This window comes from Labeo rohita, chromosome 5 (genome assembly GCF_022985175.1).
Source record: "Labeo rohita strain BAU-BD-2019 chromosome 5, IGBB_LRoh.1.0, whole genome shotgun sequence".
In the NCBI taxonomy this organism is placed as follows: Eukaryota; Metazoa; Chordata; class Actinopteri; order Cypriniformes; family Cyprinidae; genus Labeo; species Labeo rohita.
In genome coordinates, this window is record NC_066873.1 from 21,512,427 (window position 1) to 21,538,714 (window position 26,288).

Sequence of the window (26,288 nt, forward strand, 5' to 3'; positions counted from 1 at the left end):
GTGTCAAAGCAGATTTACAGTATTAAATAGGAAAATTGTGTCAATAATGCAAAAGGACAGTAAACACTCAAAGTTCAGTTCAAATAGTATCTGTGCAATGAAGTCAACAATATCGCTGGAACTTAAGTGTCCCCAACTAAGCAAGCCAGAGGCGACAGTGGCAAGGAACCAAAACTCCATTGGTGACAGATTACCAGTAGAGACCAACAGGCACCATTACAGTTTCCATTAAAACCAGTACAATTCCCATTATAACCAGTAAAACCATCCCCATTAAAACAAACAAACAAACAAACAAAAAACAGCTAAAACCAGCAAAGTTGTTTGGTCAGCAGACTGGTTTTAGAGGGCTTTTGGCAACTTCCCTAGCTGGTCAGGCTGAGAGACCAGCTGGAAGAACCAGCTAAAACCAGCTACTTCCATCTTAAACCTGTTAAGACCAGCCAACCATCTTAGGCTGGTTTTAGCTGCCCAACTTCCCCTCCCCCTCCTCCACCACAAATACCATTACAAACATTACAAACCATCAACTTTTAACCAATAAAACCATTCAAAAAGGTGTGTTTTGGGACATATTCCATTAGGATTTAGTGGTTTTAACAAGCCACCATTACAAATTCTGTGAGGGTGTCTATTGTTTTTTTTTTTCAGCAGGGTGGTTCCTCCTCTGTTGGTGGCTTTTTAAGGTCACTAAATCCTAATGAATCCTAACGTCCCAAAACACACTACAGGAGACCATTTTTAATGGTTTTAATGGTTAAAAGTTAATGGTTTGTAATGATATTTGTAGTGGAAACCATCCCAACAGGGATTACAAACTTTGTGATGGTTTCTTTTTTTTTTCACCAGGGTAATCAAATGCAGATAATACTAAATGAGGTCACTGCCAAGAGACTGGGAAATGTACTTTGTATGAAGTTAGTTTGGCCAATGCCAAAATTTAAACCATAAGGCTACAATAGGCTCTTCTAGAGTTACAATATTTGAAGTCCACTATTAAACGTGAGGTTAAAGGCGCCATTAGACATTTAAGGAGAATAAAAAGACATCAGTGCTGAGAAACATAATCATTATTGTGTTACATAAAAATAACACCCATCTGATACTAATAAACTGGCTGTTCTGCATGACGTGTTTCTCTTCATTTAATCGGTTAGTGATCTTCACAAATTCTATAGTTCTTTGGTTATGCGTTGCTTAATTAAAGCCGATTTGAAGGAAAATAAAAGGCTTACAAATGTCTAGACAGAAAGTGCAGGTTCAATTATTATTCACACATTTGTTCTATAATAATGATGAAACTAGCTCTAATCAAATTCAAACAGAAAAAGATACTTGGAAAGCTCGTGTGTTCGCTACAGGTTCCTTCATATGAGACTCCCACTCTCTTAACAGCATGCAATAATTGATGCACATAATGCATATGATGCATATAATCGTATGTGCACAACCTGCATGTGTGTTTTGTGTGGTTCAGGTCTCTTGCAGAAGAGGTCGCACGTGCACCTCCGCGACAGAGGGAAAATCCTCCTTCAGTCGGTCTCGCGTGTCTCACTTCTATGGAAATGAATTCCGTGTAGTCTGCCTCGCGCCACCGCCGTTCGGAAATTGAATGGGATATAGATTGTGATCCCGGAGGGAAACCGCAACACCTGTCTCGTCTAATAATAGTCTTTCTCCCCTTTATTCTGTAATCCATTGTCTCCTTGCGCAGATCACCTTTCAACAGTAACCTTGTGTTAAATTAACACCCCCTACTGTTAATCAGACCTGTCATGGCCTAGAAAGTTGTGACATTTCCCATCTCGGCAAAGGTTTGCGGTGACACTCGCAGGCGCAGTTTGTTTTCTAACCCATACCCGGTTTGCATTAAAGCCAAAATATTAGTTGGAATCTCGATCAAATATGACGTTGCTTATGTCACGATGCTGTTTTCCTGTGCAACAGGACTAGTCACATCCACGCCTGGTCAGTTGTGGATATCCGTAAGGTCGTGATATCCAAACTGGGCCGTTTTTTTAATCAGTGCTTCCTGCGACTCGGTATTCAGCAAAACTCTGAAGTGATTTAGGGGCAAGAGAAAGTTTCAAGCAGCTATGTCACCTGATTTGGATTGAAAGAACTTGGGAAAAAAAAGTCTTTCTCCCCACCCCCACAGAGAGGAAGACCGCCCACACCACAGACAGTCGGCCCGAGACCCCTTATACACTTAAAAAGAGGTGGCACTCTGAGAGCAGCGTTCATTCAGCACTGCCTGAGTAAGAAGATTACTTTTGCACTGCTCGTCTAGATACTCTTTCTCTCTTTAAACATGCTAAGGATGCTAAAGCGTCAGCTGCTCCACCCGGGAATGATTTTATTACTCTTTTGGCTCTGCTATTTGATTGAAGATCAAAAAGTGCAAGGTGAGTGCACTTTTTTTTGTCTTTCATTTTTTGCTACATTTGTTTCTTCAGAATTATTTCTGACGTGCTTCAGATATGAGTCTGAATTTAACTATGTGGGGAAGTGCTTAAATACAAGACAACTGTAAAGTTTGGTTCTTGCTTCGCGCCCGCATTGGTGTCCTCGAGACAGGTGCGTCCTTACATGCACCATTATTTAAAGAAGGAGAAAAAACATCCAGGATTTACTGTGCTAAACTGTGAGGTGGAAATTGTAGCGGGGCATTTTATGGTTGTCTAAAATAAATGCTCAAGATTGTTAAAATTAGAGGACACCGATGTGCATCTTGAAAATATAATAATAATAATAAATGTGTGATAGCCTATTAATGTGATAGTGTTATTGTCTAGCAGTAATGTGTGGAGTGAGTGTTTTTTGTATAAATGCATATTTAGCCCACTCTCAAATCAAGCTTTATGCATTAGACATTCGATTGTATTTTTCTCAAACAGTAGGTAGTGAAATTAGACACTGCCTACCTCGTCTGGCTTTCCAAAAATCAGTGGACATGATGGCAAAAAATTGTATGATTTTTATGCATTTAATTATTAGGATCGTTTTGCGTGTCTGTCATCAAAACGGCACGATGATTTTTGCAAACAAAGTTTGATGAAGCTTGCGTGACTGTATGATTTAATTGGATTGTCTGGCGCGTGGTATCCCCGGCGCGAATGCCTAATTTAATACATAAACACGACTAATTCTCCTCAGGGTTGACCCGACAGTTCAAAAAACCTCTGAAGCTTCTTCTAAGCAGCGGATAAATGCGTTTGTGTTGGTAAAAGCAGCGTTGGGAATGCTCCTGTAAGTGTGCTGAAACGTGATGAGCGCAGACAGTTGGCACAGAGCGCTTGAGGAACTGGAGTCTAGACTGCCATGCACATTGTTTAAATAGGTACGAGTCTGTCAATCTGCCACTTACTTCAAGACAATAAATCTCTGCACGGTCACAACATATTCGACGAGAGGAAAAGCATATTCCCGACCAGACCCGGAGCCCTTGACTTGTCTGGGTGAAGGCATGCAAGTGTAAAATAGTCGCATTACGTTGGGAAAAATCAGACAAAATACAGCGGGGGAGGGGGAGCAGGAGAGCTCCAGCTAATACAGGCTGCACGTGTTGTGTCTGGGTCATTGGCTTCAGACTTTAATACGACTGCCTCTTTTTCTTTTTGTTTACAGCTGGTAACTGCTGGTTACAGCAAGGCAAGAACGGGAGATGTCAGGTCCTCTACATGCCTGGGATGAGTCGAGAGGAATGCTGCCGGAGTGGGAGGCTCGGTACATCTTGGACTGAGGAAGATGTGCCAAACAGCACATTATTCAGGTGGATGATCTTCAATGGCGGGGCTCCGAACTGCATACCTTGCAAAGGTAGAATCCCTCCTTGGTTTGTTCAGGTGGAAACCTCCAATAGCCCACCTTGCTGTTACACATCATAAAACGTATTGTAATAATAAAAAAAGTTAGACACGTCCCCATCTCTCTCACATTTTCTTGAATACGAGTAAAGCCAAGCAAATCAGTGACTTTAAAAACCATGTTCCCGTCTGACTGAATTTTAGAGACATGTGATAACGTGGACTGCGGCCCTGGGAAGAAATGTAAAATGAACAGGAGGAGTAAGCCTCGCTGCGTCTGCGCCCCAGACTGCTCCAACGTCACCTGGAAGGGGCCGGTGTGCGGCTCGGACGGGAAAACGTACCGAGATGAATGTGCCCTGTTGAAATCCAAATGCAAAGGGCACCCGGATCTGGAGGTGCAGTATCAAGGCAAATGCAAAAGTAGGTAACCCACTGCTTTCACACAAAAATACCATCTAGCTTGTAGTCCTACAGCATGTTCAGTATTACAATTTTGGAAAACTAGGTCGTCGGTTGTGAATATAAGGAAAAATCTTCCATTCTCGTCCTCACAGAGACGTGCCGTGACGTCATTTGTCCGGGGAGCTCCACTTGCGTGGTGGACCAGACGAACAACGCATACTGTGTGACATGCAACCGCATATGTCCAGAGGTTACGTCCCCGGATCAGTACCTTTGTGGCAACGATGGGATTGTTTACGCCAGCGCGTGCCATTTAAGAAGAGCCACGTGCTTGCTCGGTAGATCCATTGGAGTGGCGTATGAAGGGAAATGCATCAGTGAGTGTCGACAAAAAATGCTTGTTTCATTTGAATGAGAGAAGTTGAAAATGCTTTCAGTTCCATTAGTCTTTCGTGACAATCCCAATTGTGATTATTACTTGCAAAGCAAAGTCATTTGTGTCTAATTGTTTCCTGATGTTGGCAACGTGGTCTTGTGTGTTATAACAAACTGAGCGTGACTTGCCTACAGCTCCCCACCACAACAACAACCACGCTTATGGATTTCTACTAAACTGACATTTCTTGTCCCCTATTGTGTTTTTTTAGAGGCCAAGTCATGCGATGATATCCAGTGCAGCGCTGGAAAGAAGTGTCTATGGGATTCCAAGATGGGTCGCGGGCGCTGCGCGGTTTGCGTGGAGTCGTGCCCAGAAAGTCGCTCGGAGGAGGCCGTGTGCGCCAGCGACAACACCACGTATCCCAGCGAGTGCGCCATGAAGCAGGCCGCTTGCTCTTTGGGGGTTCTCCTGGAGGTTAAGCATTCAGGATCTTGCAACTGTAAGTAATACATCTTAAAGACAATCCAATGCTGCCCCCAGCAACCACCTCCCCAAAACCTCCCACCCCTCCAAATAACGCCTCTTCATTCCCTTCCTGCTGCTAAGAGTTAAGCTACAGAAAGGACTTATGATTGGAAGTTCTTTGCATGTCCTCTTTGGCTGGCTTCATTAATTTTGCATTTTCTCGAGAAGAAAAGAGAAAAAAACGTTTATTTAAAAAAAAAAGAAACCCAAGAAAATCGATGGAAATCAGTCGATGTTACAAAGAGCTCTTTCAAGGAGTCCTTTGACATACTAATTTTCTTCATTTAACTAACAAGAAAACATGTGCGGACTAACTTTTTGCAGTTAGTTTGAATTCTAGTTCGGACCTGTTATTGACCCGCAGGTTGAGTTCATATTCCCCCTTTGTTCTAGTGTAAATGTTAGAGACTTATATAATCACATCAGCTTGTCCATATTCATGGTTATCATGTAAGTGTTTTATGACTTGTGTTTTTTTGTTTGATTTCTGCTTTTGGCTGTAATGGATTATTTCAAATGCACTATGACATTTAAATAGCTCTGAGGGTTTGAAAAGACATGAATCCTTACACTCACATAAGGTGATTGTAACATTGGTGCCGTTGTAACCTAGACTACCTATTTCGACAGATGGTTCACTAGCTTTGTGAACGGACTGATGAAGCTAGAGCTTACATTCCGATTCGTGCTAGCGAACGAATCAAACGCTCAATGTGAACGAATGGCTCACCTTAAAGTTTTCGTGCCTTAAGGTACGTACGTCATTTCAAGGGACCAACTTTATGATCACCTCATGGTTTGAATGACTACGGCATTTTACAGTTTGCAGGATAAAAATCTGTTATTAGCAGAGCAATGCTTTCTCAGTCTCTGCTGAACTGAGAACTTTAGCAAGGTGAATTGATGTGTGTGCTCGTGTTGTCCTATTTGTTTGTGAGGGACTGCATATTTGTTTCATTGCTTTGCCTGTGTCATTTTTTCATTATTATGTAGAAAATATATATATATAGATATATATATATTATATACCTCAGAACTGTGCCATTGCTTGACCACGTAGCTACGGTCGGCCGGTGCACAACCCGTGCATCCAAAGTAATGGATTTAGTCACAAAACCAGAAAAAAAAAGCAGCCATTCATGGAATGCAAGAGCACTTTTTTTGGTCTCGATTCAGAAACAGACCTGAGCCGTTAAAGCCTCTGATCAGCCCTGTGCCGTCACACCGCTGACTTCCTTCATTATGCACGTCTTGTTGCATAATTTTGGGAGCCACCTGGTCAAGCTGTCGAGTAGCCTAAAAAGCGGCTAGATTGTCAGAGGCTTTGGGATAAAGACAAATACTCACGTACATTCTGCGCTGGTCCATATTCATGCAACAGCTACCATGTATTCTCCCATATAGCCATTACTGAAGACCAGGAGGATGATGACGATGAGGAAGACCAGGACTACATGGCTTATATCCAATTATCACCTGTACTGGATGGATAAAGCACCATCAACCAGTGGAACAGTCCTAGGGCAAGGAATCATGTCCACACTGTACATATGTGTATGCTAATTTATTTTTCAGAGAAAAAAAGAAAGAAGTATACATGTAGTTCAGTCTGCTCGATGTTTATTTATACAGTGTTCTGTTTTATAATTTATACATTTACAGTGTCTGGCTTACTTGTCTATCATGTTTTGTTTTCACTTATGATGTTTGCCCTTTTCTGTTTCTTTCTTTCTTTCTTTTCTTTTTTTTTTTTATTATGACCGAGAAATATATTTGTCCAAAGAGAAGCAGTGTTATTTATTGTGAGGTAAAATGTTATCATGTAAAGTGTGAGTCTTCTGCAAGCTGTAAATTGCATTCCTTGAGCTGTACAAATGCTTATCAATGTCAATTCTGTATCACAGATGTTTATTTCACACATACCTGCATGTTAGCTCGTGAGTTTATTTATTGGAAAAAAATGGAAACGCATAGGAAGAAAAAAAAAATGTCACTCTTTAATGTACATGTATATTTCTGGTTTTGTTTACAGTTCAGTGTAACTGACCAAAGGGATTTTCTTGAACGTTCTTCAATGTTTTTGTGATACGGTGCAGCAGGATAACATTAAAAATGAGCCGTTTCTCACATAGGAAACCCCTGACGATTCACTTGTACAAAATGCCGTCCGTCATCAACAGTTAGGGCAAAAATTAGCAGTGGGTGATACTTGTCTGAGAAAACTGTGCCATGCAACTTTTTGTCTTGTTTTTGCCAATATTCTGCTCTATATTGCTCTTGCAGAGCTAAAGAAAAGGTCACAAAGAGGACTCAATATCAATATATAAAACATTCACTTTTTCACTTTGTTGTCAAAATGCATTTTTATTTTCAGACATCTCAAGATAAAAACAAAGTTCAGTTATAAATATATAGTTTTGTATTTTTTATGTAAATGTCATATGTATATACAAAGTTTGATGTATTTGTACAGATATTAAGAGTGAAATCAATAAAAAAAAATACTTATCAACTGGTGGTGTGGATTTTATTAAGAACTGATACCATGTATCCATCCTTTTGTTAAAAAAAAACTATAGAATTGGATTGTAATTTTTATTACTTTGTATGTAATTGAGGCTTTATTATATAAAAAGTTCTATGAATCTACAGCCACAGAGATGGTTTTGTGATCCAAGGTCACAAATAACTAAGTTTGGGCTTCTATCTCAGAGCAGTCAAGACAAACTGGTTCTCTTTTCCTCATCTCTCAGTTTCTGGTGAGAAAAATTAATCACACACTAGCATACTACCTACCGATAAAGCTGAAACTGCACTGAATTTTGGTTGAAAGGCTCTGGTCTGACCTCACATGATTACAAAATTCACATCATGAGCCCATGTAATGCTTCCTGACTCCAAACATTGTTCTTTCCTATTATGCAAAGCTCCTAAGCACTTACTGTGTGGTTTATGAAAGTTCAACAAATGTAATTGTAACATACAGGCCATTTATAAGGCAATGGTGTCGTGTCCGGATCCATTAGGTTATCTTTGTCACATTAATGACTCACTCCGACTTTGAAGACTTGAAAACATGAACCGCATTTTAATGATTCCAGGTACTGTGGATTTGTAATGTAAAATGAACATGGTAAGTGTAGTACCAGACCGTGCTAATGTGCTAGCAGAGATGACAGTAAAACAGTCACTGCTTTTTCAATTGAACGTCATTTGAAACAGGCAGGTGTTTTACTCATCTGGGCTCTTCCCTGGAGGAGCATGAGAGTAAACATATCTAGCCGCGTTGAGGCTTTGAAGCCTGACATTTACCTCATCCTCCCGTTTCAGAAACATTAACACTAAACTGTCTTCAAGAGGGCTTGAAGGGTGGAAAAAAAAAAAACAAAAAAAAAAACGAACCACCTGACAAGAAGAATTATCTTCTGGGGAAACGGGGAGAGCGCGTTTCAAAGCACACGGCTAGCACGAACAACATCAGCTACTTATCTGCTAAATATTCACACTACCAGAGATGTCATGTAATTCCAATGATTTTGAGTGAAGTAACATCCAGATTGGGTAAAAGGAAGCGCAGTGAAACTCAGGCGTCATAAAGATAGTTTATTAGATACATAGAGTATATTATTTTTACAGGTCTGTTAAAGATAACACAGACAGGCAGAAATGGGATGTCTACTTGGCCGACCTTCTAGTCCTTTTGTCCCAGGAAAAGTTTGCTCCATATGACTTCACTCTCGGCTTTGGGACCCTCTTTTCTGTTATATCATAACTCCAACCTGTAAAAATAAACAGGCCCAGAGCACGGTCAGCCAAGTATATCTTACAGGCTGGATTTGGGAGATGTCCACTGCTGCTGATGTGCAGTGTAAACACCAAGACAGGGTGAGGATAAATGTGAATCTTTATGCCACAAACACAAACACAACTCCTTTTCAAAGCGGAGCATCGGTTCCCTCAAGAGACATTTTTGGATGCGATTCTGCTCGGATGATTGTAGTGTTTAAAAAATATGGTCACGACAGTGGAAAAATGTTTAAATGATTACCGTTCTTCTCGGCGAATGCGACAGCGTCCTCCTTCGTGCTGAACGTAAGCACCATGTTGGACAGGGGGTCTGCCCTGGATCGGGAATAAGAAATCACTTCAGAACTCTGGATTTTGTTTGACAATGCAAAAAGCATGATTATCATGATGTCCACTCACGTGGAGGACCAGCCCATCAGTGGGTTTTCCCAGCGCTCCCTGGTGTCAAAATCCATCTTCCACTTTTGGGTATTTTTGACGCCGGACTGCATGGCGTTACGGGCGGCCACGAAGATACGGACCTTGCGGGTCTTAATATGCTCCTCGGGAACTCCAGTCAAAGTTGTGATGTCCTGCCAAAAATGAGGGAGACAGAAAAAGAACATAAGGCAAATCTTTTCATCAAAGCCTAAGCGTTAATGTGTGGTTTGCCAAAAACAAGATTCACATTTGTGCTCTCATAAAAAGAAGCTTTGCTGTTCGCACATATTTGCACTATTCCCCAAAGGGCATAAAAGCCCAAATACTTCCTTTTTTGAACACAGACGCGCACTTGTCTAGACAAGCTAATTTCTCACACTCTCAAAATGCACTGAGACAGTCTATTGTGATCCTCACTGCAGGTCAGAAACCTGGGCTTTCAGGTGTGAAGGCGAAAAGAACTCTGCAAACTTGAAGTGAATAGTACATTAAACAAAGTGTTCGCTCTGGGCAGGTGAATCATTCAGGGCATCCGTCTGTCTTCACTCCTGGATTCAATTTTTCCACCGGCAATGATATGATTCCAGAGTCATACCCAATGCATTTAAACCAAAATGGTTAAAACCCATCAATACTAGGTCTTGTAAAAAAAAAAAAGTTTACAGAAAAATGCTGTAAAAATACAGTAAGTGTAAATGGTTTAACACAGTAAATTAGGGCTGGGCGATAAAACGATAAAATTTTCCTTGATAAAATAATAACAAGAGTTTGCTGAAAACTCTATCACTCAACCATTAAACAGCACTGTGAGATCCAGTGTGAAGCACCTGAATTCAGCGATGAACACAAATAGCTGTATATCATGGCTTTTCTGTGGTATCACTAACTGCATTGTGGCAGAAATGTTGGATATTCATATTGAATTATATTATATTATTAACATAGACATGAATTAAAGGAGTAATGGAATATAGTACTTTTGTGATGCTATAACTTTTGTGCATTTAAATGTATTTAGACTACTGTTTTTCATACAATTACCTAGAAACCATATAGTGGTTTTGTGTGGTTTTAACTGCGGTTCTCATTATCTAAATGCATGCTACTATGGAAGACTGAATTAATTTGTAAGTAATTGCTTAATTGTAATTACAAAAAAACTCTGTAAAAAACAGAATAATGAAATTTAAAATTGACATTTTTCACAGGTGTACATAAATTTACATCTGAATCCTAACTCAAGCTGTCAACTCAAGCTACTGCCAAATGTGCATTTCTAAGAGACAAAAAATGTAATAGGGTCATTCCATGTCAAATCAACCAAGTTTCAAAAATCTGACCAGCTCAAAGTTTTGATGAGGAAAGCTAGACATGTATAGTGATAAAAGCCAAAATATTAAATGTCATGGCTGAATATTTACTGAGTAATCCACTGTTTTGTAGAGGGAGGTCAATGGCAATTTTCAGGGTTGTAAAAATGACTTCAGAAAGATGGCAGCATCATAATGTTATTATTACACAGATATTAGTAGTTTTATTCGCTTGTTAAGTCTGACTTCAAGCGTCACCTCTTCCATGACTTCCGGGTTCAAACGCTCTATCAGATGACATAAGAAAACAACAAGCGGGTGAATTATACACTCACAATGTGATATAATACTACCAAAAATTTTATAATCCTACCCTTTAACTCCATACCAAAATCCCAGATAACCATACAATGAAAACATCAATAAATAAATATAAAAATTATTTGTAAACTGAAGTGTACACCGTACATTTGAAAACATTTAGCTTAAATGTTTAATATGAATAAACACTGCTCTTAAACAGCTGCTGAGATAGTATTGTCAAGTGAAATGAGTTGGGGTTTGGACCCAGAAACAGCGTTTGTTGGTGCATTCAACGGATTCATTACGTCATCACTTAATGTGCCAATGGTGACCATTCAAAAATAGGAAAACAGCACTTTTTAAGTTTTTCTCCCAAGTTTTCATGCCTGTAATTTAAGAAGTATTAAAGATATTTGAATGCTCTTTTACATATTGGGTCTTAAACTCCTCTTTTGGCATCTTTATTTTTATTGCCCTATGAGATTCAATTCCAGAGATATTGGAATTTCAATATGGCTTCAGGGGTAAACAGTTAAACTTTACACATTCAGTGGTCAAAAACCAAATATGGGTCAGTTTGCAAAAATATGATCATTTTTTTCCTTTTAAAGAGGAATGTCTAAAGAACAAATAATGTTAAAACCAGAGATGTATCTTGTTTTATTCTGTCAAGACAACTGCACTGAACAATCTTCAGGAATCTTCATTTTCAAGGTCCTATATTATTCAGTCCCAGAGATATGGGGATCGTAATGAGGCTCCGTGTCCAGATTGTTGAACATTACCCATTTTCAGCGGTCGAAAACTAAATGTTGGTTACTTTGTATACAGCTGAAACTTATTTTAGAACAATGTCTAAAGAAAAAATAATGTCAAATTTCACCTCAGGTGAAAATTGCCATTTTGACCTCCCTCTACAAAACAGTGGATTGCTCAATGAAATTTTATATTTTGGCTTTCATCACTACACATGTATATCTTTCTTCAGAAAAAAATATTATCAAAATCAAAAATTTGAGCTGGGGACCTCTGGTCGAATAGACACGGAATGACCCAATATTAATATTGCAGCAAATATTGCATCAAAGTCAGACAACGCAATGCCGTTTCATGCTTTGAAACAATGTCACTCATTAGAACATGCAGAAACAAAGAAATAAATTATTCTTCATCTTGTTAAGGAAAAATGACTGGAAAAGTGCAAAGAACTCGAAAACGTGAAGTGTTTGTCATGTTAAAATCATAAAGGGTAGTATAAAACCACAATTAAAGGTCTTGTGTCTACAACTTCCAATTTGGAGCAAAAATCTGCCTTTAAACTTAAAAGAAATAAAGATTTGAAATTTACTGTGATAATTATCAATGTCAACTGATACATAAAAAGTTTCTCATGATAATTTCTTTTTTTGGCCATTTCACCCAGCCCTACACTAAATGTAATCATATTACATTACATTACATGCACTTTTACTGTAAAATACAGTGTAATTTACGTTTTTCAAGCACAAACTGAATGGAGTAATTTACAATGAAAAACAGGCATTCCCAGATGTCCTTGCATGATGTCACATTTGATTATATTTTATCTAAATAATTTAGTTTCTTCTTAATTTTGTTATCATGAATGTACAATAGGATGTTTTGTTTTACATATTTAGTTTAGTTTTGTTGTACATGTTTAGTTTAGTTTTGTTGTTTATTGCATTATTATAGTGTTGCATGTGTTACCCTGCTGGTGTTTTGCCTTTGTGTGTGTGACCATCTACACAGGAGTACTGGCCATTATTTATTATCCCCAAAAATCAATCTTCTACTCAAAGTATTTTTTTTTTTAGGGATGGCGTGAAAATGTATTCACCCCGTGCTTTCGTCCTGTAGATGCTGCTGAATTGAACTCGCTCAACTCCACAGTTTTAAAATGAATATTTGTGTTTACATATCAAGTTAGTTCCATGTGTCAGTGTTTCTAAACTGCATTTCAATAAATCTGTAATGTCACAGCCCCCCCAAAAATAAAAATAAACAATGTAACCACTGTAGTCTGAGTCACGACGAATGACTCTTATGAGCCGGTGCTTTTAATATAACTGAAATATACCAAAACAAATCAGAATAAATATGGAATCAAATCGAATCAAGATCTTGTGATTTACAATTCAGTCGGGAAATCTGTACCGATTCCAGCCCAAACAAATACTTAGGGTAATATAGAGAGCATAAATAATACTTTAACAGTGCTCACGGTTACAAACAAGAGAGGACTGTGTGCAACATGCTGCACGGTCCCAGACTCCAGTGTGGTGCTGCTGAGCTGAAGGAGACTGCTGAAAGGCAAAGAGAGAGCAATTCCTTTGGGAATTAGCGACCAGCAATGGGAAGTCGGCAACAACACACAGACAAACCTCCCAGCAAGCAGCCACCCAAGGTTGTGAATCCTACAAGCAGCTCCCCTTTCAATGCAGGAACTTCACACATTTCAATGGCCATTACAACTTCAAAGAATCAAATTTTCATCATTGTCTGTCATCTGCCACTTGATTCATATAAAAGAGGGTCTTTAGTATGAACTGCGAACAAAAGGCTGCCAAACACTCTGACTTACACAAAGTCTTCACGTGACACTCAAGCAGGCTGGGAAGAACATACAGTACCGTACTCTCTCTGTTTTAACGGGACAACTTTAGCGAAGGCAGAAAAAAGATGTTAGACTTCAAAAAGAACAAGACTTAAAAACTTAAAAAGAGGTCTTCTAGCTCTGAACTTAGTGACGACAAAGATTTAGCAGAACTTTCCATGATGTGTATCAGATTCAGCTGGCTTGAACATTTAAATGGCAAATATCTCAAAGTGAAAATGAATCTTTCTGTTGAAAATGTTCAGCGCAAAGGGCCGAGAGGAAGGGGTCGCGCTCAAAGACACTGCTGAGCAGAATGACAATTAGTCTAAATGGACATGCAAGACTTAATTTCAATGTCTGAGAAATGTACATATACATTTCTGCTTGAGAACTGACGAAGAAAAATATTACTATTATTAAGATAAAATAATATAATATTTTATTATTAGTTGTTCCTTATCCACCCTACCTTCTGACCAAATAAAATCTTACAATATTTTTGGTAAATACTAAAAAAAAAAAAAAAAAAATGCTATTGTCCTGCAAAATAAGAGGAAAAAAAGAAAAAAAAAAGAAAAAAGTAGTCTAGACTTAGTCTTGCCTGCATACATTAGGACAACAAAAACTACGAGGGTGATCTAAGCAACAGACGAATGCACAATGGCCCATAGACAAAGCGAGCGACTGTGCCTTAAATATGGTGCTTCGAGAAAAAAGAAAAAAAAAATTAGGCCAGAGAGAGGGACCACAAAGGGAAACACTGCACTTTTCTCCTTGCATGTACAGGAAGCAAAATGAGAACTATGAAGTTTGACACTATTCACAGAGCCCTTCAATACCTGTATGTGCAGACAGAATGCCAGGCTTAAGAGCGAGGGAGAAAAGACTGGCAAAGTCTCCGTCACGTGAAAGCGTGTCTATATTTCTGACACCTCTGGCTCCTCGGTGAATAAAGAGCATGGGAGCCCTTTCAGAGCGGCAGACTGTGGGGCCGACTGCTTGAATGAGCCCTGCGTGCAGCTTGGTAGAGCCAAGTGTGGCCCGACAAGACGATACCCAAGTGTAAACAAGAAAGAATTTGCCATCGGAGCAGAACTACAAGAAATGTTTTGTTGCTGCTTTGTGAGTTCTGAAGTGATCTGTTATCAAATGTAATGAATATTAAAGTGTGCTTGTGCAAACATTAAATTAATGAAACATTTTTCAGCGTGGGAATTGTCCATTCAGATGATGTTTCTTGACAGCTTTGCATGAACTGATCTGTGTTGCCACACACATTCAATAGCAGATTCATACTCTCGGACAGCATGTGTCTGCCGTTACTGACTAGAAAAGGAAAAACACCAATGACCTGTAAGGTAATATGTGGCCTACTGCCTTTTTTTAATCTCAGGCAGACAATAAAACATTAAAATGTGGATGGGAAAGTTATTGGAAGGTTACAGGTGGAACCTCTCAAGGACTTCTCAAGGCTGCAGTGTCCATACATGTATATAAATCCAGTTTTCAATTTCAGCATATGGAGTTCAGATTTAGATAATACTACTCCATCACTGTTCCGACACAATCCCTTCACTTCGCTTGAATTCGCATGGTGATTAATAAAGGAAAAAAACAGGAGAACATAAGAGCAGAAATAATTAATGACTCAGACATGCTGAGAGACATCGAAAATGGCAAAGAAAAGATGACTTGGAAAGACATTACAGGCTGGTTTGTCCACATACATGAAAATGTACTTTCTAGGGAAAAACTCTTTGTGACCAATGAAAGATGATCCACATGATAAACAGAGGCAGACTGGAAATGTAAACATCTAATGTGGATTCACTCTGCAGATCAGAACGAGGTGAAAATGAGGGATCTGCACATCTTTGTGGATCAGCTGACATTACAGGACTTCTTCAGTGTTTAGACAGAACTGTCTTCCTAATAGCCTGGCTTCTTTTTTCTGGCCAAAAAAACCTTTCAATGGCAGACTAGGATGGAAAAGGCAGATGAAGAGAAAGCAGTTTGAAAGGAGTCATTTTTAAATGTGGCTTCAACTCATGAAAATATAAGTCCATAATAAGGGCAGAAATTAACTTTTCCATTAAGGGGCAATATTTGCCCCCTACAACTGATCCAGGGGCATTTTGTAGCTATTTGAAAATTTGGAATCTGAGGGTGCAAAAAATAAATAAATAAATAAAATAATGAAGGCAATGCATATTACTAATCAAAGTGGTAGGAAATTTTAAAAAATATCTTCATGGAACATGATCTTTACTTAATATCCTAATGATTTTTTGCATAAAAGAAAAATCAATTTTGACCCATACAATGTATTTTTGGCTATTGCTACAAATATAACCGTGCTACTTAAGACTGGTTTTGTGGTCCAGGATCACTTATGTTGCCTTTCATATGAAATATTTATGCAATTACTTTAAATCAATATTTTAAACTGTTGTCAATAACAATAGACTGTTTAAAATTGCATTTTAATTATACATTTAAAAAACAGGAGCTAATAGGGCTACAACGTTATAACAAAAGTCATTATTATTGTTCTTTATAATGATTATTAATATCGATATAAAAAACCATATGAATTTTTGTAGTGTGTTTGCGTTTGGGCACGTCATATTCTGGCTTCACAGACAAACACGTAAGTTCATGACGTTAGTCTAGTCCAGCGCGCGTTATTCAAAAACTCCCGTTATAATCACTAAATCTATGAAATTAATCTTTTATTTATATCATCTCTGCACTGGATTGTTTAGGATGAGGGAATACTCGTTTGATAGGCTGTAAGGCTCAACACTGCAGAAAAAGCACATAAAAGCAATTTGATGCTAATCTAAGTGTAATTCCACTAATTGACACTTTTCATTCATTTTCACAATTAATTTTAAATGCGACAGCTGTAATAAGTTGTTTAATTGTGCAGAGGCATTTTTTTGACCCTTTGTCTTGAATTTATGGAGCATTTTTGTTCATTTTGGTGCCATTTTTGCCACAAGCCCTCATTAATTTCCAACCTTGATCCACATATCAGTCCTGTCTATACAGTATAGGCATCCACCTTATTTTGTAATACACAAGCAACATACTCTCATTGTAAAGCTATATTGTAGACTCCAAAACACACATTTATCTCATTTATTCTAGTAATTAGAAGGAAACAATTTGCCATAATGATTTGGATACTTGTCAACATACAAAACAAAACACAAACAAAAAAACGCTTGTTTTATTAATTAAAAAATGATTATCATTTTTGATTACCCTTTACTACACTGGATAGTCTTGTCTTTTGGTTATTATAATACTTTAAATGAGCTGAAAACCATTGAGTGTTATGACAACGGATGGGTGATCAGCTCCCAAGAGCACTTGCAGCAATTGGTTGACAGATGGGGTGAAAAGACAGTTCCTTCTAATAAAAGATTATTAGCAGGTAATTATAAGCCACAGAAAATGTAAGAATGTCAAGCATGCTTTGAAAATGTATCTTTTTAAATGAACAGAGTTTGGCTTTGATAAATATTCTGTTTAACAGGTCAAAAAAAATACAGACTTTAGTTATAACTGGTCTGCTTAGAGCGATTAGACCCTGGCATTAAACAGACTTCATGTTTAAATTCTAGGCAAACTACAAAATTTCCCAAGTTAACAGCTTGACAAATAGCACTTTGTGAGGATTCACAAAGATGTTTGTTAAAATAAGTAACAACTCCACAGGAAACCCCTTCAGACAATTCTATTTCTGTCATGAATCATAGAAAAGTAATGAATTACCAACTTTCTGAATGTAACACCAATTACAACTAATAAAAAGTAATAAATGAGTCACAGCTCAATTATAATAATTAGCTGCTGGAGACCAATCAGCCACATTAGCATTCATATTATTAGACCATGAGCAGTAGGTAAAAATGCATTGAGGCCATTTAGAAGAGCGCAGTGTGAGGAAATAAAGTGAGGAACACAGTGTGCGCTACACAGCCGGTGCAAGTCTCCTTCCTCTGCCACACAAAGGTGCTGTCGGGCACTTTAAAGGTTACTTTCTCAAGTGTTAAGCAAATGAAATACCGTTTAGCGACTAATACACAAAGCCTCTTGTCAGATCCTCTTCAAAGAGCCATGTCCTTTGACCTACTTGCCGGCCTTGGTTTTTTTTTTTTCCTTCGGACAAGCACCTGGTATGAGGGGACAACTAGACAAAACAGACACTTGAGATGAACACTGAAGGGAAAGAGGGGGAAGGGGGAGGAGGAGGACAGAATCACGGCTGGATCCTGAATTCAGTCTACCTTGGAGCTCACCGGCACTATGATGCATGTTTGACAGCTACGTCAACATGTTCATTCAATTTACAGCTCTGGCTAGACAGAATGCGTGCAATTAGGTATAATTTCACTGCTGTTTGCATTTATTTTCGTATGCAGGTTGTTTGCAAAAACATTTCAATATGCATGCAAATATATGCACTTTCAATAAATGACTGTGTGTAATTTCTACATTACTAGCAGCAGCAAACAAAATGCAACCCTGGACCACGAAACCAGTCATAGGGTACTTTTTTGAAAGCTAAATAAATAAGTTTTCCACTGATGTATGGTCTGTTAGGATAAGAGAATATTTGGTCGAGAACTATTTGAAAATCTGGAACCTGAGAGTGCAAAAAATAAGAAAATAAATAAAAAATAAAAATACTGAGAAAATCCTCTTTAAAGTTGTCCAAATGAAGATCTTAGCAATGCATATTACTAATAAAAAATTAAGTTTTGGTAATATTTACAGTAGGAAATTTACAAAGTATCTTCATGGTACATTATCTTTATTTAATATCCTAATGATTTTTGGCATCAAAGAAAAATCGATAATTCTGACCCATACAATGTATTTTTGGCTATTGCTACAAATATACCCGTGCTACTTAAGATTGGTTTTGTGGTCCAGGGTCACAAATAGCAAAATAATGACATAAGCAAACAGCTTTTCTGAACACTATCCCCTGTCTGACATCAGACAGACTCAATCCTAAACTCACACCATTGTTTAAGCCCTGTTGCAGTGTCAGGCCGATCAGGATGCTTAAACAAAACAATGCAATGTTTCATAGCACCACAGAACCATACTAATTATGCTTTTTAGGGAAATACAAATGGCTTACTTGTAAATATGACAATAGGAGACATTATTTTTACAATAATAACAGGGTTTTACAAGCAGCTCAGGTCCTCCTGCACAGTTCATTCAGAAAGCTCTGGTTATATGAGCTCGTGCACGGCTCAGACATTCCGTGTGAAGCTCTGTGTCACTGGCCAGCCATGCAGGCTTTCTCGTGGCCCAGCATGCTTAATCAAACTGTAATTACTAACAAAAGCAAGTCAGCGCAGGCACCAGAGGGAGAAAGCGCCCAGACTCCGCCACAATCACGCAGGACCTTAATTACCGTCATTTGCAATGCCACACATTTGACTGCACTGCAAAGTGGCACATTTGCAAGCACTTTCACTAGAGCTCAGGATTTTCTTTATTTTTCTTCTTTTCAAAATTAGATGTACAAAAATAATTCAAGAATGCTATTAGAAATTCATTTTCAAAAGCACTCAAAATCATAGAATAATTAGTTTCAAAACAACTTATGCACCTCTGTAATAAAAAATAATCAAAGCTGTAATTGACATAATAGAAATCATATCATTCCTTAACACCGGAGGTTTGATTTTTGCAAAAAATAATTCTAACGCCTTTTAATATTATTTGATACAGCTCCATCTAGATTACACAAAATATGAGACTACGAATGCCACACCACAGGATCATTTAGAAATTTATCATTAATAAAAACCCATCTGATTGATTATGAGTAAGCAACCCAATGCTGAACCACAGAAAAACAAAGTATCAAATTTAAGACAAAGTATGAAATTAAATAAATAACAGAAACAGCCTAATTAAAATTGTCTTAAAAAATCAGTTTAAAAAAAAGAAAAATCCGTGTGTTTATCATTTAACAAATATTAATCATATCTTAGAATTTATGTATTTTAAAAATCCATTTTGTGGCCATACAATGCCAAATATCAAATCTGATTTGAGATATAACCAAAATTTAAAAGCTTTTTTGCTAACACTTAGGTGGTAACGTATTAACTAACATGAACGAACAATGAGCAATATTTATCTTATCTTATCTTATCTTATTTATTTATTCAATCTATTTACAATCTTTGTTAATGTTAAATAATTAACTAACGTTAGCAAACACAACTTGTGATTTTAATAATGCATTAGTAAATGCTAAAATTTAACTTTAACTAATATTAACAAATGCTGTAGAATTATAGTATAGAACAGAATAGTATTGTTCATTCTTAATTCATGAACCTTATTGTAAAAGTGCTGAACTCAGTGCTCTTTGTGATTCATTCTCCCTTAAACAGTCTTCCCGGTCAACACGTCTCCATGTTTCAGTGATAAATTACAGGGTAAGCCGTGAAAATTAGAGATCCAAAGAAATGTCTTGTGAAATTTATTCGGGGTCAAATAGAAAACACATCCAGGTGACCCAATATAAATTCTACAAGACATTCTGAGATGTCAAGACATTCACCTCAGACCTGCACATCGTCTTCACAAAGCAGTTCTGCAAAAATAATCCCTAATTTACAACCCTTAAAACTATGCTATTAGTTCAGACAATCCTGTAGTCATATACTTTACATTTGATCTTTATATATATATATATATATATTAAAATAAGGTGTCATTTGATAACTTTAATGTATTAGTTAACTAAAATGAACAAACACGCTATACATTTATTACACTATTTATTAATCTTTGTTAATAAAAATTCACAGTGCATTAACTAATGTTAACAAACACAACTTTGATTTTTTAAATGCTGAAATTAACTAAATGCTATAGAAGTATTGTTCATAGTTAACTAATGAACCTTACTGTAAAGTGCTAGCAAGGTTTTTTTTCTTCTGCAATCATTACATTACCAGAGTTACATTACCACTACTGCAAACAGTCTGATTACATTTATAACAAATGTGAACATCTCCTGTAAGAAGGCTATCTAAAAAGTCTTGAATAAGACAGGTAGTCCTTGCCACAACCAAATATCTTGCTCAATGGGCACAGCTCGCCTGAGAACAACAATGAAAGCTCTGTGGCCAAATATAAAAGGACAGCCGCCGTCTTCCTGTGCGCCTGCTACTGTCAGACTGTTTTTCCCCCCTTTTTCTTTCAATCCCCTCTTTTTGGAGGCCCTTTTGCAGCTTTACTTTAGAGTGGCCCCTACTATTAAACGAGAGCCCTCAACCAGGCGGGGTGTACTTGCCCGCTCAGACACAATCAGAGATAGACTGAGTCCACCCAAACACCCCACTCTGCCAAACCCGGCCCACACATTCAAGCCAGCTGAGTGTCTGAAGTCTCATAGGTAAACAAGGTCATTATTGTCTCACAAGGACATGAAGAAAAAAGATCAGATTTCATTTCAGTATAGATGGATTTTATGAAGAACATTTTGAACTGTACAAAGCATGCTGGCATTCATAAAAATAAATATATTATTATTAAAAATAATTGAATATTAAAATATACATACGCATTAGAACACTAAAAATGTTTATATAACGAATTACTTGTTTTTTTATTTGATGTGGAACTTTAACTTTTACATAATTACAAAACCATATAAAAACACAAGCACAGCCAACGTTCATACCAGTTTCTCATCTACAGTGATGAGCTGAGATCCCCGTCCCTGTTGTTCTGCCAGCCTCCATCCTGACGTGCTTATTGACCTGTAAAACAGGAAGACGAATTTTAAAAAATAATAGAGATAACAAGCAGACACGCACTCAAAAAAACTTGTAGTTAGGTAAAACAGCGGCACAGTAAAGTGTTTTGAAGGAGGAGGATGTGTGTCAGGAGACAGGAGAGAGGAAGGCACACAGCTCTCTCTTCGGCCCCCATTAATTCTGCCTGCTGAGTTTCTGGCAGGCTTCTATAAGCCGGTTAGAAACAAACAGCCATTGGTGTCGTCCTGCCAGTCTACAGTCACAGCCTTTGAAATTAAACAGTAACCAGTCTGTCATAAACAAAAAATAATTGTGAAAGGCTAGGAACGGAAGTGCGCACTAATCTCTCGTTTCAATTTTAAGTGAATGACACAGGGCCGGCAGGTGAGGAAATATAAAGCTGCTTTCAGATTTGGATTCAAATTAGGGCTGTGAACGATTAATCGCATACAAAATAAAAGTTTAAGTTTGCCTAATATATGTGTGTGTACTGTGTGCAATTATTATGTATATATAAATACACACAAATTAATGTGTATATATATGAGAAATATGTTACTAATATACAAAATAATTGTATTTATATATAATATAAATTATATAAAAATTATAATAAATATATATGCTTGAAAATATTTCTTAAATATATACATGAATGTGTTTGTATTTATATATACATAGTAGTTATACACAGTACACACACATATATTAGGCAAACTCAAACTTTTATTTTGTATGCGATTATTCGCGATTAATCGTTGACAGCCCTAATTCAAATTACTGATCACAAGCCTCCTGTCAAAATGTAATATTCACTGTTCGTGCCAATAGCCTCGCGGGCTCTTTGGCCGTCCCAAATTCGAGTCGTGGCTCACAGGGCTGTCCTGACTCTGACCCCCCTATCTTCCACTTCACTTCCTGTCTACATACTGTCCTATCCAAAAATAAATCTTAAAAAAAAATTACAATTCATTAAACACAAGAAGAGTGAATTTCTGAATATGTATTCAGAATAACGTTCCAGTTACACTGAATGCAGCAATGTAAATAAAGAGTTTTACAAACGAATTTAACAGAAATTAGCTGTGCTTTGGTTCATGAATAAGGCTCAATGTGTTATCCAAAAAAATGAGTTTTGTTTATAACCTAAATTTTACTTTAGCAAATAAGTTTATTGAAAAAACGAAAATTTTAAAATCATTTACTTTTCTAAAATTATAGAGAAAGAGGAACATGTCAAATGAGTGCAGACTGTGTGCATTTTAACACCTAATTAATTCATATCAACAAGCATACAAAATATATATTTTATTGATAGACTGAAAATCAAGAGTAGGGAGATGGGGGCCAGACTCAAACCCACACATCCCATAAACACGACTGCTCAATTTTCTGGAGCGCTTCCATAGACTTAAACATTTAAAGGCAATGTGCTTGAAGTTTAATTTTCCAGTATGTTATTCACTGAATCTTTAAGAAGTGATATGCTGTCTTATATCAGAAGACGCATATTCTACATATTTCATTTGTTCTGTTACAAACTATCAGTTAGGGTCAGCACTGTGCCTGTTGAGTCTGACATTCAGTCAGAAAGGAGAGGCTGTTTAAGATGAGAACAATCTTAAAACAATCAAAAAAATAAATAAATAAATACATTTTAAGAACACAACATTATTACATTATTCATAAGTCTAAAGTTGGAACTGAGTAAGTCAGGACTAGAAGTCAATAGCTCAATTTCCACACTACATTAGTGTCAGTAGAAGTATTAATTAAGGTGAAGCAAGCAATAACTTGCAAATTTCAGAACTTCTGTAACAGATAAATTCACAAAGGTTGCAATAATCCAATGAACCTCTGCAAGATTCACTTTACTGTAACATGAGGAATGGTATGTATTTTCAGCTTTCTTACATAAAGAAGGTCACCTTCCTACAAACAAACCACTCCATGTACAGTAAGAATCACACTGACGTATGAAAACAAAAAAAAACCCCAAAAAAAACATTAACGTTACACCTATATAGATGCATCAGAGCGGTATTTATCAGAAATATTTAAAGTTTTATTTCTATTTGCTATAAATAACTACCATAACACGTTACACGCGTATCAACCTTTCAGATTTAAAAACGGGACAATATTATCTGTTACTGTGCGTCACACAGACGTCTTTTAAGAGAGAATTATTACATGGCACTCTGGCTATGTTAGTTAGCTAACCGGCTAACAGTGTAACTCTAAACAAATAAACGAACCGACCGAGCATTATTTCAATGCACGTAAATATACAAACACAAAACAATTATTTAAATGACTGGTTATTACCTGGCAGGATTCACAAATGTTTTTGTGACTGAGTTAAGAGCGATAATTCGGCTTAAACCAAAGAATGACATTGAAGACGCCATGTTGACATGGTCTGTGCTCTGTACGGCAACACACAGCGTCCAAACGCAAGCGATGCGTATTTCCTCTCTACATGAAGAGAGTGTCGAAACTTTGAGTGAAAAGTGTCTGAACTGCTTTGTGAAGTTCAAGTAAAGATAATAGCATCTCCAGACGTGTCTGTTGCTGATACAGAGCTAACGACTCTTTATAAACACCTGAATTTGATTTCGCGCTGCTTTATGTGGTTGCATCATTTGCCCTAGTTAAGAAACTTGGGCTCACACACAGCATCCAAATGAAGCAAAATTAGTGCAAACGGGTGATAACTTATATAAAAAAGTTATTTTTTCCCCATAACTTAATTCCTTACATCAGTTTCAACAACTGAATGCGTTTTTAGTATATTTTTCAGTTAACATGACACCTGTGTTCCTCTTTAGGCCTACATTACAACCTCTAAGAGTAAATAATATTTATTTTGTACAGAACCCTGGTGAAAAAAAACAGCATATGCTGGTAGGTATGTTTTGATGCTGGTTTAAGCTGGTCCTTTGCTGGTTTATGCTGGTTCTTGACCAGCAACATGACCAGCATAAACCAGCAAAAGACCAGCTTAAACCAGCATCCCAGCATCAAAACATACCTACCAGCATATGCTGTTTTTTTTTCACCAGGGAAATGTCATAGAAAAGCAGTTTATTCAAACAATTATTGAAAACATTCAGAAAAAGATGGAAGCAGTCTACTATTTTTGCAGCAAATGACTATAATTAGTAGGCCTCACATTTAAAATGATTATAAAAACATGGCAGCTTTTATTTGAACAGAGTATAATGTATAAATGTGAAGCACGACATGTCACCCTGGACCACAAAACCAGTCATATGTAGTACAGGGTACATTTGTAGCAATAGCCAACAATACATGTATGGGTCAAAATTATTGATTTTTCTTTTATCCATAAAATCATTAGGATAATAAGTAAAGAGCATGTTCCATGAAGATATTTTGCAAATTTCCTACTGTAAATATAGCAAAACTTAATTTGAACAATTTTAAAGCTGATATTTTTGCACCTTCAGATTCCAGATTTTCAAATAGTTGTATCTCAGCCAAATATTGTCTGAATTGTTTACTGAATGTAAACAATGCCACTGAACCAAATGGAACTCGTGCATGGGCTTGGCAAAAAAACAAAGAAACAAAAGCAGTTCACTATGTCAAGATAAGAAACAGAAGGAAGAATTGTTGGTCATCAGTCCTCGACAAGGAGGAAGATCGTACAGATATTTACCACCTATTACAGGAATCGATGACATGGACTGCTCTTTGGCCCGGTGCAACTCGTACATTCACGTTCCAAAATGTAATCTGTGTGGAAATTTTAAGAGTGTAAACGACTGTTACGCTGAAGAAGGACACAAAGAGGAGAAAATACTATAGCAGGCGGATCAATCTCACTGTTGACAATGCACAAAATATTGGAAGAAACTCCTAAAGAATGAATTGGTGGTAGGAATTTATATGAATGTATCTCTGAGGGTAACTGTCTGTTTTCAGAAAAGTTTACATGGCATTTTTTTTTCCATCTAGCATCCGTATAATGCATTATAAAGCAGTGTTAATAAGCGTAGCACAACTTTGTGTATAGTAGTAACCAGGGAAACACTACCGCTGCTTAGTGTTGAGCCCTGTATTAACTTCAGTTTGTCAAAATACAATGACCTTTCCTTCTTACTAAGTCCTTCTCTTTATGATTTAGCGGCTTCCACACATTTTCCATGGTTTAGACAACATAAATTAGAAGAAAATCATCTTCAGTGGTATATTAACTGTGCAATCAATGCTGCTGTTTACATGAGTATCGCTGCATCTAATTGACCAAAATGTGACAAACCATACATCAATAGAAAACCAATTTATTAATTGTATATCTCAATTTCAAAAAATTGACCCTTATGACTGGTTTTGTGGTCCAGGTCATGTTTTTTTTTTTTTTTTTTTTAATTTAACTTTATTTTATTCACATATCTAGCCACTGTATCCCAACAATAGGGGAAAAAAGCTCTATAAAAAAAGATGAAGAAGAAGAAAAAAAAGCAAGCATCCATGGCATGTCCCTTAATTTGTGTTCAGGTCTCTTCAAAGGCTCTCTCTAGATGGTCGATTTCCTCCTCAGTTCACAGGACTGGACTGAAGCAAGACAGCCCTCTCTTGGGACTTCAGGCATGCCACAGCATAACACACTCATTTTCCGCTATTTATCAGTTCCTGGATGCTTCTTTTACTTCGGCATTTCACCATTCATTGCCATTAGGTTATATATGCGTCCCCTGTAAAGGGACTGGGAATCTTCTCTAAGCATGAGATCAAAGTTTCTATTGATCAGTGGAAGAATTGAGAGGTCCAAGGACCATCCCCACACTTCAGAGCCGGAATCTCCATTTTGCTTTAATGAGGCCCATTCATCTACACTTCGCCACAGAGACGGTGTGAGTGAGGCGGTCCTGTCTG

General features: G+C 37.3%; 2 protein-coding genes across 2 annotated transcripts; one reads left to right on the forward strand and one right to left on the reverse strand.

The window, feature by feature from the left end:
- Nucleotides 1-2,198: 2,198 nt before the first annotated feature.
- On the forward strand, nucleotides 2,199-7,772 carry fsta (follistatin a). The gene is made up of 6 exons (XM_051110730.1): nucleotides 2,199-2,405; nucleotides 3,628-3,819; nucleotides 4,011-4,229; nucleotides 4,364-4,588; nucleotides 4,859-5,089; nucleotides 6,520-7,772. Exons 1-6 carry the CDS (start codon nucleotides 2,312-2,314, stop codon nucleotides 6,606-6,608), a joined length of 1,050 nt encoding a protein of 349 aa, XP_050966687.1. The 5' UTR covers nucleotides 2,199-2,311; the 3' UTR covers nucleotides 6,609-7,772.
- A 933-nt stretch (nucleotides 7,773-8,705) lies between these two features.
- Nucleotides 8,706-23,904, reverse strand: ndufs4 (NADH:ubiquinone oxidoreductase subunit S4). Its single transcript, XM_051110731.1, has 5 exons — nucleotides 23,712-23,904; nucleotides 21,308-21,386; nucleotides 9,322-9,494; nucleotides 9,164-9,237; nucleotides 8,706-8,894 (listed from the first exon to the last, which is right to left on the reverse strand). The coding sequence occupies exons 1-5, from the start codon at nucleotides 23,792-23,794 to the stop codon at nucleotides 8,791-8,793; spliced, it is 513 nt and encodes a 170-aa protein (XP_050966688.1). The 5' UTR covers nucleotides 23,795-23,904; the 3' UTR covers nucleotides 8,706-8,790.
- Between the last annotated feature and the right edge of the window lie 2,384 nt (nucleotides 23,905-26,288).

Bases quoted from the DNA above. Each gene is read 5' to 3' on its own strand.
- fsta (XM_051110730.1), top strand. From the start codon at position 2,312: ATGCTAAGGATGCTAAAGCGTCAGCTGCTCCACCCGGGAATGATTTTA. The intron at 2,406-3,627 runs GTGAGTGCACTT...TTTTGTTTACAG, and splicing joins TGAAGATCAAAAAGTGCAAG to CTGGTAACTGCTGGTTACAG. The intron at 4,589-4,858 runs GTGAGTGTCGAC...GTGTTTTTTTAG, and splicing joins GTATGAAGGGAAATGCATCA to AGGCCAAGTCATGCGATGAT.
- ndufs4 (XM_051110731.1), bottom strand. From the start codon at position 23,794: ATGGCGTCTTCAATGTCATTCTTTGGTTTAAGCCGAATTATCGCTCTT. The intron at 21,387-23,711 runs GTAATAACCAGT...CCTGTTTTACAG, and splicing joins ACATTTGTGAATCCTGCCAG to GTCAATAAGCACGTCAGGAT. The intron at 9,495-21,307 runs GTATGAACGTTG...CATTTTTGGCAG, and splicing joins TCACTGTAGATGAGAAACTG to GACATCACAACTTTGACTGG.